General features: G+C 43.1%; 1 protein-coding gene across 29 annotated transcripts in view; it reads left to right on the forward strand.

Annotated features, from left to right (window-relative positions):
- NRXN2 (neurexin 2) overlaps positions 1–25,412 on the forward strand; it is a 3,426,600-nt gene that overhangs the window by 3,390,383 nt on the left and 10,805 nt on the right. For all 29 annotated transcript variants that reach the window (XM_073605072.1, XM_073605074.1, XM_073605073.1 and 26 more), the window contains one exon: positions 16,513–16,591. In XM_073605072.1, coding sequence (XP_073461173.1) covers positions 16,513–16,591 — 79 coding nt within the window. The remainder of the gene's footprint in view (positions 1–16,512; positions 16,592–25,412) is intronic.

A 25,412-nucleotide genomic window follows, 5' to 3' on the forward strand; every position in this document is an offset into this window, starting at 1 on the left:
CCTACCCCCTGCAGCCCTGCCCCTTCCTACCTTATTTGGGCATGCAAAGCGGGAGACACAGTACAGCAGAGCAGGGAGCAGGAGGCAGAATGGGAAAGAGGAACAGCAGCGCTGAATAGACAGCGAGAGCTGCCAGAGTTAGCTTTCCAAGTTAACCAGCAAGTGATTGGTTACACAGGGGCTGTGTAATGTAAAGGGGTCCAGAGGTGTGGAGGGCTGGCTGTGTAATGTAAAGGGGTCCAGAGGTGTGGAGCTGTATAATATAAAGGCGTCCAGAGGTGTAGGAGCTGTGTAATGTAAAGGGGGTCTTCCTACATTTTTCAAACAGGTAAAATTACTGCGCTATCCCAAAAAACAAATCTATAAAGATATATGGTGTATATTGTGAAAAATGTATAGCAGCAACTATAAATGTGAGACACATCCACTTAATAAAAAAAATGTATAATAAATAATTGCGCTTCAAAAAATAAATGACATAAAGCTGCGATGTCCTAAATTGTGACACAAACACAACAAAAGTGCAAAAGAAAAAAATTTTTGACTCGCGCTTTGCAAACTAGTGAATGTGTGGCTGAGGAGTGCCACACCAAAAGAAGTACAGTATATAAATGAATTTAAAATTATAAATTATACCAAACTGTACCACACACAATGTAAAAGATTATAAAGGGAATACATAAACCCCTCTAGTGAACAGTGCAAAACAAACAGTATAATCAAACTAAATAGAGTCCATATGTATGAATATGAAAAAGGAATGAGTCCAAAAAGGTCCATATGGGGGGACCCACAGGATAATAGACAGTCCCGGGTGATTCAGAATATATAAGATCATGAATGTGTGAATCCACCACCAAAAAGAGGGAGCCTGGCCGCTTACCAGAACCCCATGACCCCCCGTTACAGAGGGTCTAGATGGGCGTTGAGATCCTGCTAGTCCGGAACTCCCACGAGAGAGGCTGGAGGGGCGTCAGGAACTGTGATGGAAATGGATGGATCCCCAAGGAGGCTCAACTCTCAGCATAGTGTGGTCATCATGGGAAAAGAAAAAGGGAGGGCTCCCATAGTGTAAAATCAAAGGTGGTTTATTGAAGTAAAAACATAAACACTCACATGTAGGTATAAAATCGTCATCAAATAGAAGAACAACCTGTGGCGCGATGAAACCGCTCAGCCCTACGCTGCGTTTCGCAATAAGTTTGCGTCTTCCAGGGGCACGAGCTGCTCATCGCATCACCTCCCTTAAATAGTAAAAGAAAAGCCTCACTCTGGGGTCACTCAGGCCCGTATCCGCACTAGCCTAAACCGCACCTGATAACAGAGCGCAGACATGCCGGGACTCTACTTCCGCACTAGCCTGGAACGCACGAGATCACGGCGCCAGTGCGCATGCGCGCCCTGAAGCTACATCCGCGTCACCCGATGCTGAGTCAATTGATTGGATCAACGGCCAGGGTCTCGTGCGCATGCGCGTGCGCATCCCCTATGTCCATCCCCCCCGCGTATTGCGTGTTAGGGATTCTAAAGGTGAGCGCGGTGACAGTGGGAGGCAAATGGTCGTTAATAAATGTAAATAAAACTAACCAAAGCTAGAGATATAAGGACCTGTAGCCTCAGCCATCAGAACTGATAAAAGGGCCATCACCCATCTTAATTGGTCGCCTGCAGAGGCGATCGTTACCCCCGATCTAATACATTGGTTGCTACTGACCCATAAAGCGGGGAAAATGTGTCACCACCCAATGTGTGCTGTGTCACCCCAGGTGCATCAAAATAAATGGATGCACTAAGTCTGAACCAACAGACACATGAAAGGTAAATGTTGGTGGATATGAGTGGTGACACACAAGGCCAAAATCAGGAAAAAGCATCCTAGGGGGACATACATAAATAATATGGTGCGACCCCTAGTGGCCTTCCTGCAAAGTGCACACGCATTATGACCAACACCGTCTCGTTGTAAACAGTCAGGCTGCGGCATAGGTGTGCACACATGATGATGGAATGAATAAAGTAAAAAGAATAATAAACAATGAGAAGTTAGGTGCTGGTTGCTATAATGTATTAAAGCACCTATACTAGTGACAATCAATGTGGTCAAGACCAACATATACACCAAACGATAATGCCGTCGCCAGGTGCATAGTTAGACTAAAGGGGTAGTGAAAAAAATCGTGTTCCCCCGACCTGGGGGGGGGGGTGACCCGCCTAGTTTTAGACCATTTCAGGTCCTAGACCACATTGGCGTGTCTAATGGCCCATGTAGGTCTAATATTAAAGTTTCACAGAAATCTGAAATGGTAAAAAATGACCAATAATGGCCAACCTAAAAAAACGCATATACTAGTTCCATTAGGTGAATGGGTCAAAAAAAGTATACATCTTAAAACACTGTTAAAAAATATTATTAAATTATTTTAAATGCTGATATGCACCTTCAGTGTTTAAACATTAATCGTCGGGCTTATCTGGTGTATCAGGCATGAGGATCCAGAGAAAACAACAGCTAAATGTACAAAAAATGTGGTTTACAAGAAATATATTAACCGTGGGAAAAAAGACCAACCTCACCATTAACTAAGCGTTATTAATGAAGGCGTTGATGTCTGTATCGACATTCATACCATGCGGCACATAACTTCTGACCCTATATATCCAAGCCATCTCCATCTTGGAAATTTCCCTGACAAGTGAACTACCTCGCCAGTGGGGTTTATATTTATCTATGCCCAAAAATAGTGTCTTAGAGGGATCTCGATCATGAAATTGATCGTAATGTCTGGAGACGGGATGTTTATCATACCCTCTTCTGATGTTTCCTATGTGTTCATTTAAATGGACACGTAGGGCCCTTTTGGTTCTCCCTATATATTGGAGCCCGCAAGGGCATTGTAGGAGATAGACCACCCCTTCAGAGCCACAAGTGATGAATGGTTCAATGTCATGTGAACACCCAGTGCTGGTGGATAGAAATGTCGCAATACGTCTAGATCTGTTCACATTTAGAGAACACACCTGACATCTCCCGCATTTGTAAAACCCCGTCAGGTTTTGGAGGAAGGATCTATTTTCTCGTGGAGGGTCTTGGACTGTGGGTGCTATCTTATTACCCAAGGAGGCTGCTCCCTTAAATATCACCCTAGGTCTTATTGGTAGGATGGCATTAAGAGTCGAGTCACTACTGAGCACATGCCAATGTTTATGTATTAGCTGTTTGATGGCCCGGTGTTGAACTGAATAAGTAGTGACAAATGGTACAGTGTCTAGAACCTCATTCCTAGGTCTAAGGGCCTCAGTTAGCAAAGATGCTCTGTCCCTATCTCTGGCTAATTTTAAAGCCTGGGAAAGGGAAAGGTGATCATAGCCTTTCTCCAGGAATCTTTCCGTAAGAATAGATGCCTGATGGTCAAAGGTGGTTAAGTTAGAACAGTTCCGCCTAAGGCGCAAAAACTGTCCGTAAGGAATGGCTTTCAGCCAGGGTTCGTGATGGCAACTGTCGACAGAGATATAGGAATTTCTGTCGGTTGCCTTAAAGTATGTAGATGTCACGAACCGTCCTTCCAAGATTCGGATCTCCAAGTCAAGGAAATGGATGGTCTCTTGACTGGCTTCAAAATTAAACCTGATACCTCTACTATTGGCATTAAGATTATTCATAAATTCATGGAGTTCGGCTTCGCCTCCATCCCATAGGAGGAGGACGTCGTCGATGTATCTAGCCCATAGGGCCACCTCAGGTCTCCTAGGAGCGTCGACGATGTCCTCCTCCCATTTGGCCATGAAGATATTGGCCAAACTCGGAGCGTATTTGGCTCCCATAGCCACACCACGGTCTTGCCGGTAAAACTGGTTTTCGAACCAAAAGTAACTATGGCTCGCAGCATATTGCAAAAGGTCCATTATAAATTGGATTTGTACCTGGGGTAGGTTAGAATCTCGTTTAAGAAATAGTTCCACCGCCTGTAGACCCAAATGGTGGGGGATGATGGTGTAGAGGGATGAAACATCCGTGGTCACCATCCAGAGGCCCTCACTGGGAGTGATTTTGGAGAGTGTGTTAATAACCTATTTGGTGTCTTTAATAAATGATGGAATTTTCACCACCAACGGTTGTAGAATTATCAGGATTCTAATGGGGGACCTATCCAACATTACCAACCACCTGACCGTCCAGGGAATCCAATTCCCTTACACAATAGGTTTTATCCTTTGTCAGACTTCGATACCCCCCAGCAACAAGGTGCCAATTCAGGAGGATATGGTTATAACTATCCCGACAGGAACCAGGGTGCTCAATACTCTGGGGATCCTCAAAGGGATTATAACCATCCTGGGCCCTCTCAATCTTATGGTCCCCCAGGAGGGAATAATAACTCAAATTGGGGTTTTCCCAGGGATTCTCGAGTACCCAAACGCTCGGGCGAACGAAAAGAGGAACTAGAGGGGGGAGGCGAATCCAGAAACTCAAAAAGAAGAAAAACCTAGGGTCAGGTATTTTCAATCTATCCAAACAAACCCTGACTGACGCTGAAAAGAGGCTTCTGGACAAAGGTTTGAAGTTTGCTCCACCCAGAAACTTGAGCAAATTTCAAACCTATATGGACGTGCATAAATTTACACGCAAATTAAACATCAAGCGCTACATGTTGTCTAATCCCATCAATAGGGCAGACAATGTCAGTAGCCAATACCAACACACAAATTTGGCTAACGCCTCTCTTTTTAACCCTCCGGGTTCTCTTGCTCCAGCTATCCGAGTATTCAGGGATGTGGTCTTACGAGACCTTGAGTCAATTAAGGTCAAGAAAGCGAAATTGCACCGGGATCTCCAGATAGGACTGGACTCCCTGTGCAATAATAAATCTCTTGTTATCAGGCCGGCCGACAAGGGCGGGGGAATCGTGGTATTGGATCGCCAAGATTACCAACTGGAGATGCACCGTATTGTGGGTGATACCGACACTTACACGGTTTTAAGTAGGGACCCTTTGAACAAGTACAGGAAAGAATTAGAATCAATTGTTGATAGGGGATTGATTCCATTACGTCCCGGGTGGGCAAGTATATTGATTTTTTTCTACAACCGTGGGTGGTGAAAATTCCATCATTTATTAAAGACACCAAACAGGTTATTAACACACTCTCCAAAATCACTCCCAGTGAGGGCCTCTAGATGGTGGAACTATTTCTTAAACGAGATTCCAACCTACCCCCGGTACAAATCCAATTTATAATGGACCTTTTGCAATATGCTGCGAGCCATAGTTACTTTTGGTTCGAAAACCAGTTTTACCGGCAAGACCGTGGTGTGGCTATGGGAGCCAAATACGCTCCGAGTTTGGCCAATATCTTCATGGCCAAATGGGAGGAGGACGTCGTCGACGCTCCTAGGAGACCTGAGGTGGCCCTATGGGCTAGATACATCGACGACGTCCTCCTCCTATGGGATGGAGGCGAAGCCGAACTCCATGAATTTATGAATAGTCTTAATGCCAATAGTAGAGGTATCAGGTTTAATTTTGAAGCCAGTCAAGAGACCATCCATTTCCTTGACTTGGAGATCCGAATCTTGGAAGGACGGTTCGTGACATCTACATACTGTACTTTAAGGCAACCGACAGAAATTCCTATATCTCTGTCGACAGTTGCCATCACGAACCCTGGCTGAAAGCCATCCCTTACGGACAGTTTTTGCGCCTTAGGCGGAACTGTTCTAACTTAACCACCTTTGACCATCAGGCATCTATTCTTACGGAAAGATTCCTGGAAAAAGGCTATGATCACCTTTCCCTTTCCCAGGCTTTAAAATTAGCCAGAGATAGGGACAGAGCATCTTTGCTAACTGAGGCCCCTAGACCTAGGAATGAGGTTCTAGACACTGTACCATTTGTCACTACTTATTCAGTTCAACACCGGGCCATCAAACAGCTAATATATAAACATTGGCATGTGCTCAGTAGTGACTCGACTCTTAATGCCATCCTACCAATAAGACTTAGGGTGATATTTAAGGGAGCAGCCTCCTTGGGTAATAAGATAGCACCCACAGTCCAAGACCCTCCACGAGAAAATAGATCCTTCCTCCAAAACCTGACGGGATTTTACAAATGCGGGAGATGTCAGGTGTGTTCTCTAAATGTGAACAGATCTAGACGTATTGCGACATTTCTATCCACCAGCACTGGGTGTTCACAGGACATTGAACCATTCATCACTTGTGGCTCTGAAGGGGTGGTCTATCTCCTACAATGCCCTTGCGGGCTCCAATATGTAGGGAGGACCAAAAGGACCCTACGTGTCCGTTTAAATGAACACCTAGGAAACATCAGAAGAGGGTATGATAAACATCCCGTCTCCAGACATTACGATCAATTTCATGATCGAGATCCCTCTAAGACACTATTTTTGGGCATAGATAAATATAAACCCCACTGGCGAGGTAGTTCACTTGTCAGGGAAATTTCCAAGATGGAGATGGCTTGGATATATAGGGTCAGAAGTTATGTGCCGCATGGTATGAATGTCGATACAGACATCAACGCCTTCATTAATAACGCTTAGTTAATGGTGAGGTTGGTCTTTTTTCCCACGGTTAATATATTTCTTGTAAACCACATTTTTTGTACATTTAGCTGTTGTTTTCTCTAGATCCTCATGCCGGATACACCAGATAAGCCCGACGATTAATGTTTAAACACTGAAGGTGCATATCAGCATTTAAAATAATTTAATAATATTTTTTAACAGTGTTTTAAGATGTATACTTTTTTTGACCCATTCACCTAATGGAACTAGTATATGCGTTTTTTTAGGTTGGCCATTATTGGTCATTTTTTACCATTTCAGATTTCTGTGAAACTTTTATATTAGACCTACATGGGCCATTAGACACGCCAATGTGGTCTAGGACCTGAAATGGTCTAAAACTAGGCGGGTCACCCCCCCCCCCAGGTCGGGGGAACACGATTTTTTTCACTACCCCTTTAGTCTAACTATGCACCTGGCGACGGCATTATCGTTTGGTGTATATGTTGGTCTTGACCACATTGATTGTCACTAGTATAGGTGCTTTAATACATTATAGCAACCAGCACCTAACTTCTCATTGTTTATTATTCTTTTTACTTTATTCATTCCATCATCATGTGTGCACACCTATGCCGCAACCTGACTGTTTACAACGAGACGGTGTTGGTCATAATGCGTGTGCACTTTGCAGGAAGGCCACTAGGGGTCGCACCATATTATTTATGTATGTCCCCCTAGGATGCTTTTTCCTGATTTTGGCCTTGTGTGTCACCACTCATATCCACCAACATTTACCTTTCATGTGTCTGCTGGTTCAGACTTAGTGCATCCATTTATTTTGATGCACCTGGGGTGACACAGCACACATTGGGTGGTGACACATTTTCCCCGCTTTATGGGTCAGTAGCAACCAATGTATTAGATCGGGGGTAACGATCGCCTCTGCAGGCGACCAATTAAGATGGGTGATGGCCCTTTTATCAGTTCTGATGGCTGGGGCTACAGGTCCTTATATCTCTAGCTTTGGTTAGTTTTATTTACATTTATTAACGACCATTTGCCTCCCACTGTCACCGCGCTCACCTTTAGAATCCCTAACACGCAATACGCGGGGGGGATGGACATAGGGGATGCGCACGCGAATGCGCACGAGACCCTGGCCGTTGATCCAATCAATTGACTCAGCATCGGGTGACGCGGATGTAGCTTCAGGGAGCGCATGCGCACTGGCGCCGTGATCTTGTGCGTTCCAGGCTAGTGCGGAAGTAGAGTCCCGGCGTGTCTGCGCTCTGTTATCAGGTGCGGTTTAGGCTAGTGCGGATACGGGCCTGAGTGACCCCAGAGTGAGGCTTTTCTTTTACTATTTAAGGGAGGTGATGCGATGAGCAGCTCGTGCCCCTGGAAGACGCAAACTTATTGCGAAACGCAGCGTAGGGCTGAGCGGTTTCATCGCGCCACCTCCCACTGTCGCTGTATATCCAGCAGGACGGGCTGCCTGTGGTCATCCGGCCGGTGCCACAGGTTGTTCTTCTATTTGATGACGATTTTATACCTACATGTGAGTGTTTGTTTTTACTTCAATAAACCACCTTTGATTTTACACTATGAGAGCCCTCCCTTTTTCTTTTCCCATGATGACCACACTATGCTGAGAGTTGAGCCTCCTTGGGGATCCATCCATTTCCATCACAGTTCCTGACGCCCCTCCAGCCTCTCTCGTGGGAGTTCCGGACTAGCAGGATCTCAACGCCCATCTAGACCCTCTGTAACGGGGGGTCATGGGGTTCTGGTAAGCGGCCAGGCTCCCTCTTTTTGGTGGTGGATTCACACATTCATGATCTTATATATTCTGAATCACCCGGGACTGTCTATTATCCTGTGGGTCCCCCCATATGGACCTTTTTGGACTCATTCCTTTTTCATATTTATACATATGGACTCTATTTAGTTTGATTATACTGTTTGTTTTGCACTGTTCACTAGAGGGGTTTATGTATTCCCTTTATAATCTTTTACATTGTGTGTGGTACAGTTTGGTATAATTTATAATTTTAAATTCATTTATATACTGTACTTCTTTTGGTGTGGCACTCCTCAGCCACACATCCACTTAATAAACAATATAGGTAAAAATAGCTGCACTGCAACTTGTGAATGAAAACGAAAATTTAAACAAAGTGATCACCTTGGTACATACAGATTGTACACTCATATAACGTGAATCGACAGTGAAGAGGGAAATTTGATTGTCATCTTAAATCAAAAAAAATAAAATGACCCATAAATCAGTGAACATGTACAGTCCAATTCAAAGGTAAATGGAGTAAAAAGTTCATAGAGTAAAAAGTTCACTAGCAGAATATTCTTTCAGAGGAGGAATTAACAGTCATCCAGGTGGTGTGAGACATGCGACTTTATCACCCTGAAGAGTGTGATGACAGAAAAGTTCCTCCATCTTTAAACAAACTGCCCCTTACCAGCTCCTTCAATCTCTTTTTAGGGAGATCGTATAAGCGTGTGGCTATCTACCCCAGCCTCGGGTCTTTGCTGGGAACGGATCCCAAATGCGTCTCCTCACAAAGAATCCTCTAGGTGATGGAAGGACACTCGTTCCCCATGGAAAAATATACAAAAGAGGCTTCCATAGCGTAACACAATTTAACAATTTTATAAAAAAATAGAGAAATACACTTACAGTGTCGTAGTAAAAAACTCGTATAAAATCAAATGCCGTCCGGCTTCAGACTGCTGCCCGTTGCTTCCGGGATCAGCGAGGATGGTGGTGATGTCAGCATGCCGCTCCTCCCTACGCCGTTTCGTCACAACTGACGTCTTCCAGGGGCTACATTTTACGCGCAGTTATAGCTGCAGTCCTATAGATTTCTATTGGGTTGAGCATTTTTTTCTGCATTTTCTGAAAGCGCATCAAAAGTCCTGCATGCTACATCTTTAGCGCACTTTCAGAAAACAGGAAAATATTTTTTTGGGGGGGGGGATGATACCATATTTTACTGCAACAGGTGACACCAACTCTAGTGGCACCACTGGCAGTAGCACATAGTAAGTGTGCCACTGCCAGTTACATGTATTTCTGTCTGGCACCGGCCGTCCAATGATAATCCTCGGGTCGGTTGGCACCGAGAGAGGAGGAGGGGCCTGGCCACCCAGGGGAGCAGAGGGAGGAGGATTCTTCTGCGTTTCGGGCTGCAGTGCGCGGAGGCGCTACACGTGATGCCACTTAACTTCGACGTCAGCACATCGACATGCGGTACACTGCCTGCCCGCCCAGGGAGGCTGCCAGATATAGGATCCCCTGGGTGCCAAATGCTCTAGGTACGCCCCTGGAAGTATAATAACCACCTATGTGAGTGACAGTTGAATCAATAATTTTTTTTTTTAATTTACTATTTCACTACCATCCTCCACCCTAAAAGATCATAGGTTATTCATCAGAACCGAGGTATGGGATTAAAAACTAAAACTAAAAAACACATTTAAAATTTATACACACCTTTAGTAAAATAACGATTTTTTCATATTCCCCTTCCAGCCCACCCACCCCTAGCTAACTGCATTCATCTCCAGATGCATTTCTTTTAGGGCTGGTTCATATCATGCCCGCACACGAATTGCACAGAAATGCACTGTGTGTTCCGGTGCGATTTAGACAGCATGCAAAATGCACTTTATTTGCAATCTGTAGCAGGTGTCAATAGAAAGTTAATGACATCGCAAACGCAGGTTTCAAACGCATGCATTGCGTTTTCCTGCACCTGCCCGCATCAGATGGAATGATACTTTTGTACCATGTGGTCGGGTTACAGTGCATTTTAAAAAGTAGTGCATGCGCTACTCTTGTTGCAGTGTGGTGTGATTTTAGCCCATTCAAAATTGCACCGCACAGAACATCATGTGAATTGCACAAGAATGCACAGCTCATTCTTGTGCGACCCATGTGTGGGCTTGGTATGAAGCCCTGAATGGGATAAAATTGTATCACACTGCACCAAAGCTGCCAAGCATCAGACATGCAAAGGCTGGCCATACATTAATCATTTTTTTTGTTCAACCAGCGAGTTGATCGAAAAAAATTACTTGATTCACCCATTCACACACTCGATTAATCCTTTCCCAGTGGCATCATTATGGAGGTGCGGGGGGGTGTGGGCCACACCCGGGTGACATTGCCAGAGGAGTGACACCAGAGCCGGAACAAAGGGGAGGTGACAGAGTGCAGGCAATGCTGGCTAAAGTCTGCCTGATGTCGGTTAAGCATGCACAGAGGTGCACAGATCACCGCCGAAGTCCAAGAGAAGAAACCTTGCACAATGCACTTGCAGAGCTGCAGCGGGATGCGCAGTGGTGGCCCCTCCATAGGGGGTGCAGGGGCGCTGCCCCCCCAAAGCTAGTAATAAACAAAAAGTGACCCTTAAAGTGTGTACTGAGCGGCCAGTCACACTGTCCCTGACTGATTCCCAGTCCCTGTGTGTTGCTGCTGGCTGTGCTGCATCACCGGAAACCCCTCATAATGGCACAGTAGGTGTCCAGACCCGGGAACTCAGTACAGGGATGGTGGGAACCTCTCATAAAGGGCACAGCAGCCAGAAGGTGTACAGACATGGGGACACCTGATGTAAAGGGGGACTCTGATGGGGACACCTGATGTAAAGGGAAACTCTGATGGGGATGGCTGATATAAAGGGGGACTCTCATGGGGCACCTGATTTAAGGGAGCTCTGATGGTGATACCTGATGTATAGGGGGACTTTGATGGGGTCACCCGATGTATAGGGGGACTTTGATTGGAACACCTGATGTATAAGAGGACTCTGATGGGGACACCTGATGTATAGGGGGACTCAGATGGGGTCACCTGATGCATAGGGGGACTCTGATGGGGACACCTGATGTATAGGGGGGCTTTGATTGGGACACCTGATGTATAGGAGGTCTCTGATGTGGACACCTGATGTAAAGGAGGACCCTGATGCGGGCACCTGATGTAAAGGGGGATGCTGATGGGGACACCTTTTGTAAAGGGGGACTCTGATTGGGAAACCTGATGTAAAGGGGGGCACCTGCTGTAAAGGAGGCTGCCTATGATGGGCACAGTGAGGCTACATTTGATGGGCACAGTGAGGCTGCAATTGAGGGGCACAGTGAGGCTGCAATTGATGGGCACAGCGAGGCTGCATTTGATGGGTACAGTGAGGCTGCAATTGATGGGCACGGTGAGGCTGCATTTGATGGGCACGGTGAGGCTGAAATTGATTGGCACAGTGAGGCTGCAATTGATGAGCACAGTGAGGCTGCATTTGATGAGCACATGTGAGGCTGCATATGATGGGCACTGTGAGGCTGCATTTGATGGGCATGGTGAGGCTGCATTTGATGGGCACAGTGAGGCTGCAATTGATGGGCACAGTTTTATCTAGCAGTAATAATACATAATCACCTGATAAATGGCTATTTACAGGGCATTTGCAGGAGCATTAAAGTGGATGTAAACCCAATGTCATCCTTTCTAAACTACTGCCATAGGGGTTATCTATAAGGATATACATGCCTCCTGCATGTATCTTTACCTGTCAAATGCCTCCCCTCTGTCTGTTATGAGAGCTGAAAAACTGCATATTCTGTGGGTCTGTGGGTGGGTCTGTTGTCTGAAGCTCGGTGGGTGAAGTCCTGATGTCAGTAGACTCCCCGTCCACCTCTACACTCCCCTTGTCAATTTGCATTTTCTCCTGTGTATATTTCTTACACTGAACTTCTGCTATGATCTCTAACATCCAGTGAAAAGACAGGAACGTAACTACATGACTTCAGCATACCAAATCATGCTGAGGTGTGGAACAGCCAATCCTTGCAGAGCTGCTGAAGAAAGGAGTGGGGGTGCGAATTAAAAAACAATACATGTCTTAGGCTAGTGCACAAGATATGTAAATCACCTGTCACTCACAGCAAGGGAGAGGATTTGACAAAGTTTTTCTCTGTTTGTCAAGATTTATCTCACTGAATAATAAAACAATATTGCTCAGAGCTGGATTAACTCTGTGTGGCAAGACTGGGCTCAAATGATAGGAAATCTTATACTCTACATTATGACATCAAAAAAAAAATTTGGGTTTGCATCTACTTTGTTGTGGGTTATTATTGCTGAAACTGGCACCAATCCTGTGGGTTATTATTGCTGACACCAATGCTGAGGGTTATTATTGTGGAAACTGCCATTAATTCTAGGGATTATTATTGCAGAAACTGACACTGACCACTAATACAGCACAAAGGGGTTAATTACACTGCCACTGGCCACTAATGCAGCACAAAGGTGTTAATTAACACTGCCATGGGTCACTAATGCAGTAGTGGCCAGTGGCAGTGTAGTTAACCCCTTTGTGCTGTACTAGTGGTCAGTGTTAATTAGCTCATTCATGCTGCAGAGTTTTAAATTATCATATTGCCACTGACCACCTTTGCTGGGGGTTATTTTTGCAGCTAATTCACAAATGCTAAGGTATCACTGGAGAAACTGGCACCAATGCTGGAGGTTATTATTGCAGAAAATGTCACCAATGCTGGGGGTTATTATTGCGGAAACTGGCACCAATGCTGTGGCTTATTATTGTGGAAACTGGCACCAATGCTGGGGGTTATTATTGTGGAAACTGGCATTAATGCTGTGGGTTATTATTGTGGAAACTGGCACCAATGCTGGGGATTATTATTGCAGAAACTGGCACCGATCCTGGGGGTTATTATTGCGTAAACTGGCACCAATGCTGGGGGTTATTCTTTCAGAAACTGGCACCAATGCTGTGGGTTATTATTGCTGAAACTGACACCAATGCTGGGAATCATTGAAGAAACTGGCACCAATGCTGGAGATCATTGGATAAACTGGCACCAATGCTGGGAGTTATTATTGCAGAAACTGACACCAATGCTGTGGGTTATTATTGCTGAAACTGGAAGCAATGCTGGGGGTTACTATTGCTGAAACTGGCACCAGTCCCATGGGTTATTATTGCTGACACTGACACCAATGCTCAGGGTTATTATTGCTGACACTGACACCAATGCTCGGGGTTATTATTGTGCAAACTGCCACTAATTCTAGGGATTGTTATTGCAGAAACTGACACTGACCACTAATACATCACAAAGGGGTTAATTACACTGCCACTGGCCACTAATGCAGCACAAAGGTGTTAATTAACACTGCCATGGATCACTAATGCAGTAGTGGCCAGTGGCAGTTTAGTTAACCCCTTTGTGCTGTACTAGTGGTCAGTGTTAATTAGCTCATTCATGCTGCAGAGTTTTAAAATATCATATTGCCACTGACCACCTTTGCTGGGGTTTATTATTGCAGCTACTTCACCAATGCTAAGGTATCATTGGAGAAACTGGCACCAATGCTGGAGGCTATTATTGCAAAAATGTCACCAATGCCGGGGGTTATTATTGTGGAAACTGGCACCAATGATGGGGCTTATTTTTGCAGAAACTGGCACCAATGCTGGGGGTTATTATTGCGGAAACTGGCACTAATGCTGTGGGTAATTATTGTGGAAACTGGCAACAATGCTGGGGGTTATTATTGCAGAAACTGTCACCAATGCTGGGGGTTATTATTGCAGAAACTAGCATCAATGCTGGGGGTTATTATTGCTGAAACCTGTCACCAATGCGGGGGGGTTATTCTTGCTGAAACTGGCACCAATGCTGGGGATCATTGGAGAAACTGGCACCAATGTTGGAGATCATTGGAGAAACTGGCACCAATGCTGGGAGTTATTATTGCAGAAACTGACACCAGGGATGTGGGCTATTATTGCTGAAACTGGAACCAATGCTGGGGATCATTGGAGAAACTGGTACCAATGCTGGAGATCATTGGAGAAACTGGCATCAATGCTAGGAGTTATCATTTCAGAAAACTGCACCAATGCTGGGAGTTATTGAGGAAACCGGCACCAATGCTGGGGGTTATTATTGCAGAAACTGGCAATAATGCTGGGGGTTACCATTGCTAAAACTGGCACCAATCCTGTGGGTTATTATTGCTGAAACTGACACCAATGCCGGGGGTTATTATTGCAGAAACTGGCACAAATGCTGGGGATTGTAATTGCAGAAACCGACACTGATCAGTAATGATATTGTTATTCAAATTTGCTAGTTGCTTGATAGTTGCTAACGGCACTACTGTTGCCTCTATATGCAGTGTTATATGGGAAAAAATTATTGGGGGTGACACCAACACCAGTGACACCACTGTCCTTTCCGCTGAGCTATTGTGTTCTGATGGCAGGGAAACTCCCCCTCCGTCAGAATACTAATCAGTACTGCCGACAGCACTAATTGATTGGAAAAAACCCGACAGGCTGGTTGTATAGAAGTCAATATACCACTCAACTTCTGTACAAATCAGCCTGCCTATACATGGATCGAAATTCAGTCAGTCCCTGCTGAACCAGCCACATTTCAATCCATATAGCAAATATGCACTTGAGGTCTACTGCTCACCGGTTTCTTCACTCTGCTCTGCCATTATTGCGTGCTGCAGACATAGGGTTCTAGATTAACACATACCCTGCAGTGTCCAATAGTGTTGTCCTGAAGCACTGATTGACCACAATGATCAGTGAAAGATTTTCTTCTACAGTTAAAAAGGCTTAAATCCCCTGGATTTAACACCAAAGCAGACGAGGTGTTAAACACTAAGTTTACATTGGTGTTAAGACTTTTCTGAGCTTACAGAGTTTATTAAACAGGAACATTCCTATACTAATGTTGTAGTTATCACAGAGACTACACAGTAAAGTGAAGAGATGAGATATATTAGTTAACACTACCTTAGTTAACACAGTTTATTAAACAACTCTTAGTAAATGTCCACCCTGATTCTTTGTGATAAGGTTTAACACAACTTAACACCCACTTAATATAGTTTATTAAATGTATACCTAAATATTAAGAATAAAAAAGGTAAGAAAAGCCTTTTTCTTAATTTGTATGTGCTTTCAGCAGCTTTGTAAATGCCCCCTACCTATCCTTAGTAGTGCAGTGTTAATTTTTACGTCAAATTTCTAGTTAGTTAGTTTTAGTCAGTCTTTTGGCTAAAATGCCATTTTAGTTGTACAGTATTTTAGTCTTTTGACTAAAATGCAATTTTAGTCGTATTTCAGTCATCTGAATTGTTGAATTAATCTTAATTGGTCCACTAAAATAGTGTTTATAAAAAATATATTTTATTCAACAAAATTAACATTGGTACACAAAAGTATATTTGTTTTATAATTTTGATTTTTTTTCAACTTTTGTTTTTTTTTTATGATTTTTTTTTTTACATACAGTTACCAGAATAGTGCAGTGTCACTATGGTCATCAGGATGTTTTTTATTTTTTTTTCATTTTGAAATAATTAATGGATTTCATTAGTGACTGTGGTTTACTCTAACACAAGGTTACAGGGCCATTGTGATTGGCCATGTAAACTATGTAATCACTGTGACCAATCACTGAGATCACAATAGTAATTAATGAATCATGAATGGCTGCTATTCATAACAATCATTTACTTAGCGAGCAGCATGTGATCACTATGTTTGGTCACAGAGAATACATGGTACCTGGGCCAATCACAGCGGCCTGGTACCAATTGCTCAGTTCTGTGCCACTCTTATTACAATGGGACGGACAGGAAGTGGTTTATATAAATATTGCTTATTTTAAAGTGAGCCAGGAAAACTGATGTTTCTGGTACATTATATATTTAAACTCTTAACTTATTAAAAAAAATATATATATATTTTAAGGAGCATGAAATATTAAACTCACATTAAAAAACATATGACTGCAACAATTTATCATGTTGTTGGGACCCTGTAAGTTACTGATAACTGAAACAATCACATCCAGTTTGAGTTTTTGATTAAATAATATCAAAAAATAATCCCCCCTTTTTTCCTTACCCAGAATTCTGATGATCTTCTGGTTGCATCAGCTGAGTGTCCTAGTGATGATGAAGATTTGGAAGAGTGTGAGCCCAGCACGGGTAAGACACAAACTATAACATGTATCAAATTATTAAATAGATAGAAAACATAAGCACAACTCTTAAGAACCCATTCAAAATAAGCAACCAGAAATCAAACACTCCTATTTAGAGCAACTAAAATGGGTATCTGGATTTTAGAAGATTTTCTGTGCAGAAAGCCAATGTGTGTATTAATTGTTTTACGCAAACAAAATGTAGAGGATTATTTCCAGAACTGTAGGATAATTTATTTGGCTACATGAATGCTACGTGAAGAGGTTACAATATTATAGAATATTTGATTCACCTACATTTGCATGTTGGGTTTGTACACAACAATTTTTTCTAGATGAACACACCGGTGTCTATAATAAATTTTATTATCCTAACTGCTGTAGTAAATCTAACACCAAATGAACCAAAATATTTTAGATTCATCAAGTGGTTAGCAAAGTGATAGTATTACCATTTCTGGTCATAGTAGGTCTATATATATTGCTCCTAAAGCAATCATTGGTGGATTGCTTTTTAGAGTGTGGCTAAGCACCTAAGGTCAGTCATTTAGGAGATAATGCGCTGCAACTGTAAGCCAAAAGCATTTTTTTTTAAATTTAATTAGGAAAGCATTGCATCTAGCCCATTGTCACAACAGGGGATCAGGGGTGTGGGGGCAAGTACTAACCCTTTATAGACATATAGATAACTGAACATTTTGTGCTGATCCCTGTGCTCTGTAGAGTGCATAGTCCTGATTACTGCACTCAGTGTGTTACTGACTCATGAGCCCTGACTCTCTGTACAGGTAACATTGAGTTATGCTCCCAGTTTAACTTTCAAGAAGTATGAAGGACAATTAATTTTTTGGCAAGATCAAAGGGTAGTCTTTCTACTTGCTAAAAATACATACACCTAACACTTGTACTTCACTTGTATGTTCATTACATACTTCTGATAGCTGCACCCTGTATTTAGGCTCAAGTTATAGGCTCTTCCCACGGTTTTACCACAATTTTGCCACACCCATACACCACCTTATAATTCTCCTCTTGATAAGATACGTCCAGCAAGATAGGCTGTACAAAGGCCCCATCATGGTCTCTAATTGACTGCCCTGTCCGTATGCTGTTTCTGTCCACTGAACTCCTCCACCCAGGACCGGGACAGAAGGTACATATGCCCCAGGCACCTTGTCTCCATAGAGGCATGAGCACACTTGAAGTTCCAGCAGCTCTCTTCTGCATCTTCTTGTAAGAGAAGACAAGCATACAAATGCACTCAATTATAATGTGAAATTGAAGTTAATCTTCTCACTTATTAACACAACTTTCAGTGCACACAGCTTTATTTACTGTAGTGCTGTTTGTGTATCTTGATCTCCAGTCTAGGAATGTTCACTGCATACTGACAGCCCTGTTATCAGAAAGTTTTGTTATCAGGTGAGAAGATTTACTTTCATTTAACACTTTAAAGTGTTTGGAGACCCGGGTCCTGCCCCAGGGGACATGTATCAATGCAAAAAAAAGTTTCAAAGATGGCCATTTTTTGGGGTGCAATTTTAATAATGCTTAAAGTGAAACAATAAAAGTGTAATATTCCTTTAAATTTCGTACCTGGGGGGAGTCTATAGTATGCCTGTAAAATGGCGCATGTTTCCCGTGTTTAGAACAGTCTGACAGAAAAATTGCATTTCTAAAAGGAAAAAAAATGCATTTAAAAGTGCTAGCGCTAGTGGCGGCTATTAATGAATTGTCGGTCCCGACAATACACATAAAAGTTCATTGATAAAAACAGCCTGGGATCCCCCACAGTGCATTACCAGGCCCTTTGGGTCTGGTATGAATATTAAGGGGAACCCAAACCAAAATTTAAAAAACAAATGGTGTGGGGGTCTCCCAAATTCCATACCAGGCCCTTCAGGTCTGGTATGGATATTAAGGGGAACCCCGTGCCAAAATTAAAAAAATTGCGTGGAGGTCCCCCTCAAAATCTATACCAGACCCTTATCTAAGCAGGCAACCTGGCAGGCCGCAAGTTGATGGGGACAAGGGCCTCATCACCACAACCCTTGCCCAGTGGTTGTGGGGGTCTGCGGGTGGGGGGCTTATCGGAATCTGTAAGCCCCCTTTAACAAGGGGACCCCCAGATCCCGCCCCCTGTGTGAAATGGTAACGGGTACATTGTACTCCTACCATTTCACAAAAAAAGTGTCAAAATTTGTAAAAAACACAGACACAGCATGGGACAAGTCCTTTATTAAAAAAAAAAAATCCAGCGATGTAATCCTTCCTCGTCCCGGGATACGGAGAAAGACGCCGCCACGACACGATCCGCCTGCATGGGAGGAGCCCGCTGAATGATGCTAGACCTGCCGTGACAGCTCTTAAATAGCTGAGGGCGGGGCCACCCATGATGTGTGCGGGTGACCCCGCCCCCTCTGACGCAATGGGGAAATGCTATGGGATTACCAGTGACATGTACGGATGACCCCGCCCCCCTCTGACTCCATGGAAACCCCCGTAGCGTCAGAGGGGGCGGGGTTACATCGCTGGATTTTTTTTTTCTTTTTTAATAAAGGACTTGTCCCATGCTGTGTCTGTGTGTTTTTTACAATTTTTGACACTTTTTTGTGAAATGGTAGGAGTACAAGGTACCCGTTACCTTTTCACACAGGGGGGGCCGGGATCTGGGGGTCCCCTTGTTAAAGGGGGCTTCCAGATTCCGATAAGCCCCCCACCCACAGACCCCCACAACCACCGGGCAAGGGTTGTGGGGATGAGGCCCATGTCCCCATCAAAAGGGGGACATCCTCCCCATGTTGAAGGCATGTGGTCTGGTATGGTTCAGGAGGGGGGGCGCTCTCTCGTCCCCCCTCTTTTCCTGCGGCCTGCCAGGTTGCGTGCTCAGATAAAGGTCTGGTATGGATTTTTAGGGGGACCCCCATGCCATTTTTTTTATTTTGGCGAGGGATTCCCCTTAAAATCCATACCAGACCTGAAGGGCCTTTTATGGAATTTGGGGGGACCCCCACGCATTTTTTTTTTTAAATTTTGGTTCGGGGTTCCCCTTAATATTCATACCAGACCCAAAGGGCCTGGTAATGCACTGTGGGGGATCCCAGGCCGTTTTTATCAATGAACTTTTATGTGTATTGTTGGGACCGACAATTCATTAATAGCCCGCACTAGCGCTAGCACTTTTAAATTACTTTTTTCTTCCTTTAGAAATGTCATTTTGCTGTCAGACTGTTCTAAACACAGGAAACATGCGCCACTTTACAGGCATACTATAGACACCCCCCAGGTATGAAATTTAAAGGAATATTACACTTTTATTGTTTCACTTTAGCGTTATTAAAAGCACTGCTCCCAAAAAACAGCCATTTTTAAAACTTTATTTTGCATTGATACATGTCCCCCAGGGCAGGACCCAGGTCCCCAAACACTTTTTATGACAATAACTTGAATATTAACCTAAAATTAGCACTTTTGATTATTCATATTTGTGTCCCATAGACTTTAACGGTGTTCAAGCAAATTTTTTGCCTGTTCATATGTTCTGCTGCGATCCAAACAGGGGAGTGTTCAGCCCATCCCTAGTTATCATTGAGAATCATGGGGTACAACTTGTCAAGCAACTTGGAGGTCCAAAGTCGCCCAACTGTGAAACAAGTCATATATATTTTAATAGAAAGGAGCTCTCATTTATACTTGCATTTACATCAGCAGAACAAATGCAGGAAGTGATGTGTGCACATGGACCAGAAGCAAATGTGTGGGGATGCCAAACAAATCAATGAACCCCACCCACACCAAATCTAACTACCACATCCACCCCACATTGATTAAGCACAAGTACATATCATACGCTTATCCGGAAAATGAGCAGCACCTCCTCTTTGCTAAAGAGGGACCTTGCCATGTCCACCTAGATCCTGACCAGCACAGGAACTTCCGGGTGATTACAATGACTTATTTCTGGGTCAGAAGGCAAAACCACACTGTTTTGATCGCTGCTGAGAATATTTGATCCCAACCACGATTAGAATTTTATTATTTTTGTTTATTTGCAGATATGCAAATTTGTATTTCTACTTATGATATTTAAAGGCGTTCGATAAGAAATGGTGTCCCTGGGTTAGCAGCAGGTGAATGACAAAAATAAAAGGCCCAGTTTGAGCCCTGGTTCACACTGACAGAGGGAGGAAATCGTTCGGCTGAAATCACACAATTTCATTCCCGCATGTCAGTCCCGACTGCAGGGTGAATTTCAGAGACATCTGTGCAGGTTTCTGCACTGATATCAATACAAATTGCGCCCCAAAGTCACACCAATTAAAACGGTGCAATTGCCACCGATTTGAAATGTCAAATTGCACCAATGTGAACTAAAGCTGACACATACAACACTGCCTATCCACCAGCTGAATTCATTACCTGCAATTATCCACAGGTGTTATATATAAAGATTCCACCTTTATCATTTACTTGAAGTGTGCAGAAGCCTAGGTTTACATTGGAGCGATTTGCCATGCGATTTGAGAGATCAAATCGCATGACTATTGGCAGCAATAGCACTGTTCCAATCGATGCGACACCAATTTGCTAAAGTAGTTCCTGCACTACTTTTACCGATTTCAGGTGTGACTTCAATAGACATCTGTGTATGAAGCCACATGGATGTCAATCAAGTAGCACCTGAAATCGCGCTGACCTTGCTAATTTGATATCGTGCTACTTCAAGTGAAGAAGAAGAAGAAGAAGAAGAAGAAAACACCACAACAAAGCTCAATAATGTATTTTTATTTTACCAGCAGAAAAAAAAGATATACATTCATATACTAGCTTCAAAAAAATTTGGACAGGATATATAGTGCTACATTTAGCAATAGGATTTTAAGGGCCCTGCTCATAGAAGCTTACAATCTAAAATTTGACAAAACCTTAGAGTGGACACAGCTTTTACTTTCAACACATCACATTTTTATCTGCAAGATTATAGAAACATACTTAACAGTCATTATTCTTACAAAGCATTCCAACATAATATTAAAAAAGACTTATTCAAAACACCCACCACCAGCCCACAATCCACACATACATACATTGGTGACCATGTTCTGCTGGAAGCTGCATTTCGGTGTACACGATTAAACAACAAGATCAAAAAGAGTAGAAGGTCAGCAGATGCTTCCAAACGATGTTTGCATGATCAGACAGGAACAATACACACACAACATTGACAGCATGGCCACATAAACCTGCTTTTGATTGAAAAAATGCACAAGAATTTCATCAAATATCCCTAGTTGGGCATTTGTCAATAGGCACACTATCATTCCTTCTCCCCCACAAATCACAGCAAAAAACCTGACCTTCTCAGACCAAACGAACCCCCCCTACTGCAGGCCTTTATATAAGGAGAGGTTGTATTGTTAGCACACTGACATGCCCAATAGAAGTACATGCTCACCAGTATCTTTCAATCTATCTCTTCATGTATGTCTAAAGTGATTGCACATGATGAGCAGGAACACATAATACTATTTGTATCTGTTAGCCCTTGGCTATGTGCATCAAATATCCAACTACAGGCCAAAGATCAAAGTCCATTTGCATCCACATAAACAAAGCAACAGTTTTCTAAGCATATGTACCTGTGCAGTGTAAACCCTAAAATTTTAAATGTCCAAGTCCCTGGGCATGATTAGTGCTAACAAACATTAACATCAGTCCCTGGCTGCAATGAGCTTCCAATCTAAAGTCCAAAAGTAACTTTCTTACATTAGAACCTATTTCGACAGGAGACAAATAAAATGCCATCATTTTAACCCACACATGGAGAACATATAAACTGCAACACAAGCATTAGCATGTTGGGGAATTGAACCAACATCCCAAGTACTGCTAGACAGAACTACTACCCACTTTGCCACCAGGCAGCCTCACACATGTTCTCTGCATCTCTGTGGTGTGAACCAGCCCTAAGTCCATAGCCATGCTCAGTGTCACAAGCAATATACAATATATTGTAAAGTATTGGGACGCCTGCCTTTATACACACATGAACTTTAATGGCATCCCAGTATTAGTCCGTAGGATTCAATATTGAGTTGGCCCACCCTTTGCAGCTATAACAGCTTCAACTCTTCTGGGAAGGCTGTCCACAAGGTTTAGGAGTGTGTCTATGGGAATGTTTGACTATTCTTCCAAGTGCATTTGTGAGGTCAGGCACTGATGTTGGATGAGAAGGCCTGACCTACAGTCTCCACTCTAATTCATCCCCAAGGTGTTCTGTTGTGTTGAGGTCAGGACTCTGTCCAGGCCAGTCAAGTTCCTCCACTCCAAAATCACTCATCCATGTCTTTATGGACCTTGCTTTGTGCACTGGTCCAAATGATTTGGTGGAGGGGGATTATGATGTGGGGTTGTTTTTCAGGGGTTGGGTTTGGCCTTTTAGTTCCAGTGAAGGGAACTCTTAAGGCGTCAGCATACAAAGACATTTTGGACAATTTCATGTTCCCAACTTTGTGGGAACAGTTTGGGGAAAGCCCCTTCCTGTTCCAACATGACTGCACACCAGCAAGGTCCTTAACCACTTCCCTACCCGCGTATATACATATGACGTCCACAGATGGGATCTCCCATCCTGGGTGGACGTCATATGACTGCCTCGGGTTCCCGGCCATCTAGGGGGCGCGTGTGCGCTGCGGGGGGCGTACGTGCCCACCGCGTTGCTCGGGACCCAGTGCGTGTGCCCGGCGGCCGCGATGTCCGCTGGGCACCCGCGATTGCCCATTAACCGGGCCGGACTGTGGATCTGTGTGTGTAAACACACAGATCCACATCCTGTCAGGTGAGAGGAGAGCGATCTGTGTTCCCAGTACAGCGGAACACTGATCGGTCTCCTCCCCTTGTACGTCCCCGCCCCCTACAGTTAGAAGCATTCTCTAGGAAACACATTTAACCCCTTGTGTCCCCCTAGTGGTTAACCCCTTCACTGCCTGTCACATTTACACAGTAATCAATGCAATTTTATAGCATTGATCGCTGTATAAATGTGAATGGTCCCAAAAATGTGTCAAAAGTGTCCGATGTGTCCGCCATAATGTTGCAGTTACGAAAAAAAATCGTGATCGCCGCTATTACTAGTAAAAAACATAAATAAATCATTTTTTTTTTTAAATGCCATAAATCTATCCTGTATTTTGTAGACGCTATAACTTTTGCGCAAACCAATCAATATACGCTTATTGCGATTTTTTTTTACCAAAAATATGTAGAAGAATACGTATTGGCCGAAACTGAGCAAAAATTTGTTTTTTTAAAAAAAAATTGGGATATTTATTATAGCAAAAAGTAAAAAATATTGTGTTTTTTTTCAAAATTGTCGCTCTTCTTTTGTTTATAGCGCAAAAAATAAAAACCGCAGAGGTGATCAAATACCACCAAAAGAAAGCTCTATTTGTGGGAAAAAAAAGGACGTCAATTTTGTTTGGGTACAACATCGCATGACTGCGCAATTGTCGTTTAAAGTGCGACAGCGCTGAAAACTAAAAATTGGTCTGGGAAGGAAGGGGGTGAAAATGCCCTGTATTGAACTGGTTAAAGACATGGATGAGCAAGTTTGGGGTGGAGAAACTTTACTGGCCTGCACAGAGTCCTGACCTCAACCCCATAGAACACCCTTTGGCTGAATTAGAGCAGAGACTGCGAGCCAGGCCTTCTCATCCTTCATCAGTGCCTGGCCTCACAAATGCACTTCTGGAAGAATGATCAAACATTCCCATAGACACACTAAACCTTGTGGACAGCCTTCCCAGAAGCTGTTCTAGCTGCAAAGGGTGGGCCAAATCAAATTTTAACCCTATGGACTAAGACTGGGCTGCCATTAAAGTTAATGTGTGTGTAAAGGCAGGCATCCCAATACTTTTGGCTAAATAGTGTACCTGGAAAAGATTTACGATGGTGGTGGAACCCTCCTACACATAAATACTACATTTAGACATAGTTATAGGACCTGGAAGATGAGACAACTTCTCTACATGAAGCAGCATGTTTGGGATTTGAACCCAGATGCTCAGCAGAAGTTCTAACCTCTAAGCCATGGAGCTGCCACATGTGAGAACCTCCTACACATAACTACACATACATACACATAAAAACACATAAAAACACATAACTACTGCATTTCTTTGGACATACAGGTGATGGAATTACATTACTCAAGAGTTATTCTTCTTGATTTATTCTGTGATATTTGGTGTTTTTTTGTGGGTGAGAGTAGAATATTACCCTCAATTTTTGGGGAATTACATTTTGATTTCTGATGTTGGTACACATATCACATTTTTTGGGCTCAAATTATGAATATTTGGAAATAATAAAAAGCACAAAAAATTGTGATTCATTTTAAATTTGCATCAGCAATGGTATTGTTTGTGGATTGTAAAGACACCTGTGTGAGTTTGGGTAAAGATTGTTGTGAGATGGAGAGTAACAAGTGAAAGTGACAGAGAAAAATATATTTTACCAAAACATCAAAACATTCCACAATTTAGCATTCTTAAAAACAAAATATTTTAAGTAGAAGCAACAAAGTTGCAAAGGAAAATTTATTTCAGTGAAAGATACATTTCATCTCAACATTAAAAGGTTTTTTTTTGTGAAAGTTACAATTGTTCCATTAGAATCAATGGCTAAAACTTGCATTGGACTATAATAGAGCAGATTTTTACTTCCACAAAATGCTCTCTAATTAGCTCTCATTTTGGTATTTACTATAGCGCCGGGTAAAAAAGATACTGGAGCTAAAATGAGAGCTAATTTCAGGTCTGAGCATG

Source organism: Aquarana catesbeiana, linkage group LG11, assembly GCF_042186555.1.
Source record: "Aquarana catesbeiana isolate 2022-GZ linkage group LG11, ASM4218655v1, whole genome shotgun sequence".
Lineage (NCBI taxonomy): Eukaryota > Metazoa > Chordata > Amphibia > Anura > Ranidae > Aquarana > Aquarana catesbeiana.